The following is a 5,410-nucleotide window of genomic DNA, read 5'->3' as shown; positions in this document are numbered from 1 at the left end:
AAACGAGGAGGAGGAGGAGGAGAAGAAGAGAAGAAAAATACTAACTGTAGAAGAGAGTCTCTTGGAAAAATTTATGTTAGTTTTTACTTAAAGACCTTTGCAGCCGTTTTTACAACACCTTTTCCTTAGCACATCCACTTTATCTTCCTTCCTTACCCCCACCTTTTCTTCCCCTCCTTTCTTCTTACCATTCTTTCCTCTTACCCCTTTTCTTTGAACGAATAATAGTTCTTCTCCTTCTCCTCTTTTTAGACCTCCTCCTTCTTTCACTCCCACTCTCCCCCCTTTTCTTTCTAAGACTAGGTACTAGGTATACTACTCCTCCATCTTTTCATCTTCCTTATCCCCCTCTTTCTAGACCTTCTCTTCTTCTACCCCTCCTATCCTTCTTCTTACTACTTCTTCTACTCCCCGTCTTTCTTCTCCTCCTCCTCTCTCTTCTAGTTCTCGCTTATTGGATTAAAGAATATAAGTTGAGCAAACTTATAATAGGAGAAAGAGGAAAAGGAGAAGGGGCGATAGAAAAAGGAGGAGAGGAGGAGGAGAAGAAGGAAGGAGGAGGAGAGGGCGAAGGGAAGAATGAGAGCAAAGCCCCTCCGGGAAATTCCTAAGCACGTAATATTTTTTCCTTTCTTTTCATTTCTTTATGTTAGTTTTTCCTCATCACCTTTTCGTATTGAGTGTTTCACTTCTTTCTCTCCCTTCTCTCTTCTCCATCTTTCCCTTTTCTTCTTCTTGCTTTCTGTTTCTTTTCCCCCCTCCCTCTCTTTCTTTTTTATTCTCACACATTCTTACTATTCGTAATATTTGATCCTTCATCACCTCTTCTGACTGTTACTCTTCTTAGATCACTGTTTTTTTCAATTTTCATTCTTTCTTCTTCTTCTTCTTCTTCTTCTTCTTCTTCTTCTTCTTCTTCTTCTTCTTCTTTCTTTCTTTCTCTCTTCCTTTCTTCCTATTTTTGCCTGTCTGTCTTTTTCCTTTCTTCTTTCCACTCGTCCTTCAAACCTGATCAGATGTTCACACGTTAAAGCCTGATTTCCGTCATCCTTCACGGCTTAGCGCACCACTGACAGTACACTGACGTGATTGGAATATGGACGGATGGTGCTGGAAATCGGGTGTTAACGTCTGAAGTTCTGAACTGAACGAATTCCTGCAGTTAACATTTTAATCTATGTATATGTAGGTATAACAAGTATCATAAATAAAGAGTAGGTATAATGTTAAAAAAAAAAAAAAAAAAAAAAAAAAAAAAAAAAAAAAAAGAAATAGGGTTTTCCCAGGACCCCGTGCGAATCAGAAAAAAAAAAAAAAAAAAAAAAAAAAATAGCCCAAGTGTACGAGTTTGTATTAGCTAGCTAGCTATAGATAAAAGAAGTATAGTTTTTTTTCTTTTTACATAAAAATATACATACAGACAGGGTGTTTTAAAAATCGTGCCACAAACTTCAGGGGCGTGGCCTCCGGGGAGAGAAAATATTTTCGCACATGTGTCCATATCCATAGACTCATAGAGTGAAGTACACAATTAATTACCTTAGAAATACACTTTAATTAGTCTCGAAAACTTTGTTTGAATTTCATTGTGTGCCCTGAATCGGAAAAGATTTTTACTTTCCTCACCCTGTAGGAGGGAATGTAATTTTTATTTCATTCTCTAAGAAAAGGAGGAAGAAGAAGAAACATTTAACTGTAAGGATATGGTGGTTGGTTCCACTAAAAAGTGGTTACCGCGCGTTCGAATTCGGATCTAGAAATCGAGGGTTCGAGTCCATTCAATTAGTCATAAAATTTGACGAGATGTTCCAATAATTCATTGAAAAATCCTTGTTTTCTAATCAATTATTTCGTCATTTTATGATTGTTCTTATTTTGTACCTACCTAGCTATTTTTTGGGTGTTTGCTAAACTTCCCCTGATGTTTATTTATTTTATATGAGGCGGAGTTTTAGCGCGTAAATCCCGACAAAGAATTAGGTTTAACCCTTGGTGTACTCTTCTCCCCTCTCGCATGATAACAGATCTTTCAACCCCTTCATTCCCAGTTATAGCACCGGTATTACAATAACATTGATTAGATGGTTGCGTGTCAGGCGGCCATTTGTTCCAGGAACTCCCCCTTCCCCTCTTTATCTCCCTTCATCCTCTTCTCCGCCTTTATATTCTCTCCCCTCCCTCCCTTTCCACCTTTATCATTCATGCATCTCTCCCATATTCATCCTTCTTTCTCCTCCCTCTTTTTACTTCCTCCCTCTCTTCTTTTCTCCTTCTTCATCCTCCATCATTCATGTTTCTACCTCCCCACACTTCATTCCTCCCTCCCTTACTTCCCTACCTTTATTATTCATGTTTTCCCCTCTTTGTAATCCCTTCTCTCCCCTTGTGTCTCCCTCTTCACCCCTCCTCCTCTATTCACACTTTATCTTTCCCCAATATTTGACTTTCTCTCTCATTCTCCATTTTCTTCTTCGTCTTTCATTTCTCTCTCTCTCTCTCTCTCTCATTCACGCGTCTTTCTTTCTCCCCTCCTCTTTATGACGCCTTTTTTGTTACCTAAGGAGGGAAGAGTGGAAGGAGGGTGGGATGGGAGAGGAGAGAAGAAGGGGTGAGAACATGAGAAGTAAAGAAAGGTAAAAATAGCCGCTAGTTTGTATGGGTGAAGGTAAATATTTTCATTTTTACTTTCTATTTCATTATGGGTGTGGATTTGTGGAATTTAAATTAGTTAATGAGAGAGTATTAAAATCGTTCCAAATTGTGAAAATGGAAAAAAAAAATGGAAATATGGATGGGAATGATGGGATAGAAAAGGAAATGGATAGGAAATCTTTTGTCGCGAAGAAATGCGCCCAAAAAGTCCATATACCTCAAAAGTTGTTTGTGAACCGCTGTGCCTAAGGTACACTTTATTCTTATCGCTCCTGAGGTTTTTAGAAGTTTTTTGGTGATCAAAGTGTTAACCAAGTGAGTAAAAGTGACCAAAAGGTGTAGCAAGAATTTCTTCATATCTGTAAGTCACGAGCCATTACATTTAACAGCATATAATTGAAGAAATTTGCATTTTACTGGTCAAATTCAAAGTAGAATTCACATTCTGACTGACCTTGAAAAACGATTGTTTACATTTTGCAGCAGTATTCAAACTTTCGTTTCATCGTTTGATTGACAAGTGTACATCTATTAAGATTACATTACCTACCTATCGTTTTCACGTAGGCACACCTACCAACACATTGCCTTATATCTAATCATATGACATGCATCTACCGATGCACTGCACTCATGACTAGATAGATCAGTTGACAACGTTGAGATACGTAGACATACCTACCTACTGAGGTGAGGCTATTGTAATAACTAACAACCATAGCAATTACGCCGTGTTAATTGATATATGCAATGTGCTCAAGTTAAATTATAATATAAATATTTCAACTTGACAATAGAAGTGGATATACCTATCTTACTTCTTGAACTCTGGACATGGAATACAAAGGGTATAAGTATGTTTACCTAAACCCATTAAGGACAAACAAGGGAAAAAATTGGAAATGTGCCGAGGCAATCATTCATTCATGTACCGCTACTCTTAAAACCGAACTTGACTCTGAAGGTAAAACCATTACTACTAAAAGAGGAAGCCACAATCATGAACCGAATGTTAAGAACAAACCCTTGATTCCCTTGAATGAGACAAATCCGACTCTATGCTCCACAAGCTCAAATCAATCAACGCCTGTCATGCAGGTAAGAAAAGATTCCACTTCTTCTGCCACGTCCTCTGCCTCACAAAACTCTACCCTTGTGACACACGATGCCTCCCATATTTCTGATACTCAAGAGATTAATTCACAAGAGACTCTTCTATCTCTGAAACACTCCCTTATTGAAAAAATAATGGAGAAAGAAAGGAAAATATGGGAGCAAGAGAAATATATCGAGGAATTGAAGACAAGGATTCGGGAGCTAGAAGAGTCAGGAAATAGTGGATTAACTCCTCAGGAAGGCAGCAGCCCTCATGAAGAGCTTGAGGAGCAGAAGACACTTGTTTCCAGTCTGCTGACCACGGTGAGGACTCTTGAGGCGGCATTAAATGCTAGGGAGGATGAGGCCCCTGGTGCCAACACTTCAAAGGCCAGTCCTTCAAAGGCCAGTCCTTCAAAGGCCAACACTTCAAAGGCCAGCCCTTCAAAGGCCGGAACTTCGAAGGCCAGCACCTCAAAAGCCAGCACTTCAAAGGCCGGAACTTCGAAGGCCAGCACCTCAAAGGCCAACACCTCAAAGGCCAGCACTTCAAAGGCCAGCCCCTCAAAAGCCAGCACTTCAAAGGCCAGCCCTTCAAAGGCCAGCACCTCAAAGGCCGGAACTTTGAAGGCCAGCACCTCAAAGGCCAACACCTCAAAGGCCAGCACTTCAAAGGCCAGCACTTCAAAGGCCGGCACTTCAAAGGCCAGCACTTCACGGATCTATTCCTGGCACTTCAAAAGCCAGCACTTCAAAGGCCAGCACTTCACGGATCTATTCCTCCAAGATGATTGTGGTTGGCGATAGTCATGTTCGACAGCTGCAGGGCATACTGGCCCCGAAGATTTCACCACACTCTGTTCAATGTATCTTTAGAGGAGGTACAAAACTTGGACAAGTACCTGATCTTCTGGAGGAGAGTGGCTGTCACTTGTCACCTGGTGATGTTTTGATTGTCTTCTCCGGGACAAATGATGTTTCTGCTACTTCCTGGGGTGTTCTCAATGCTACATACCAGGAAATCCTCTCAAAATATCACTCTTGCAGGATTGGTATCGTTCTTGTTCCGCTACGGAGAGGAGATCATCAGCTGAATGATCACATATCGCACCTAAACCAGAAGATCTTGAATTCCATCGGCTCAAAGAATGTTGTCATCCTGGATCCTCAAACAGTCCTGAGCAATGAAGATTACTGCCCCGACGGTCTTCACTTGAACAAACGAGGAAAAGGCAAGATGTGTGATCTTTTCAAACGTGGCTTCCAGTTTCCTTCGGATTCGAATGCGTACAAGTCCAGAGTTAGACCGAAAAGAAAGACCAAGCCATCCAATACAAGATTATTTCCAGACATAGTTAATAGTTCTAGCCATAAGTCAGATAGAGGCCTAGCATTAAGTCAGACATATTATAACTCTCATTATTATCAACCTAGGTACTCACATTCCAACTATGACCCTAGGTGGGGGGAGAGCCAGTATGACTACAACTATGACTATGTAGATGATCGCTATGATTATTATCAGTGTGATGACAGGAATTTTTATTCTCCATGTGTAGATTGGTACAGCTCAAATGCTGGAGGATATCTTCTTCCTCAGAATAAGTTCCCCTGGGGTCCATCCTATTATTCTCGTGGGAATAAAAGTAGGGGTAGTCATCTC

The 5,410-nt window shown here is 40.6% G+C and overlaps 1 protein-coding gene across 1 annotated transcript; it reads left to right on the top strand.

The window, feature by feature from the left end:
* The first annotated feature begins 3,900 nt into the window (after positions 1–3,900).
* LOC113466157 (transmembrane protease serine 13-like) lies at positions 3,901–4,554 on the top strand. Its single transcript, XM_026821312.1, has one exon. The coding sequence runs from the start codon at positions 3,901–3,903 to the stop codon at positions 4,552–4,554; it is 654 nt and encodes a 217-aa protein (XP_026677113.1).
* Positions 4,555–5,410: the final 856 nt, after the last annotated feature.

The sequence above is a fragment of the Diaphorina citri genome, unplaced genomic scaffold (genome assembly GCF_000475195.1).
Source record: "Diaphorina citri unplaced genomic scaffold, Diaci psyllid genome assembly version 1.1 scaffold221, whole genome shotgun sequence".
In the NCBI taxonomy this organism is placed as follows: domain Eukaryota; kingdom Metazoa; phylum Arthropoda; class Insecta; order Hemiptera; family Psyllidae; genus Diaphorina; species Diaphorina citri.
This window is presented reverse-complemented; position numbering and strand designations above follow the sequence as displayed.

What these genes read in the sequence shown, in the direction of transcription:
- LOC113466157 (XM_026821312.1), top strand. Translation starts at nt 3,901, where the DNA reads ATGGAGAAAGAAAGGAAAATATGGGAGCAAGAGAAATATATCGAGGAA.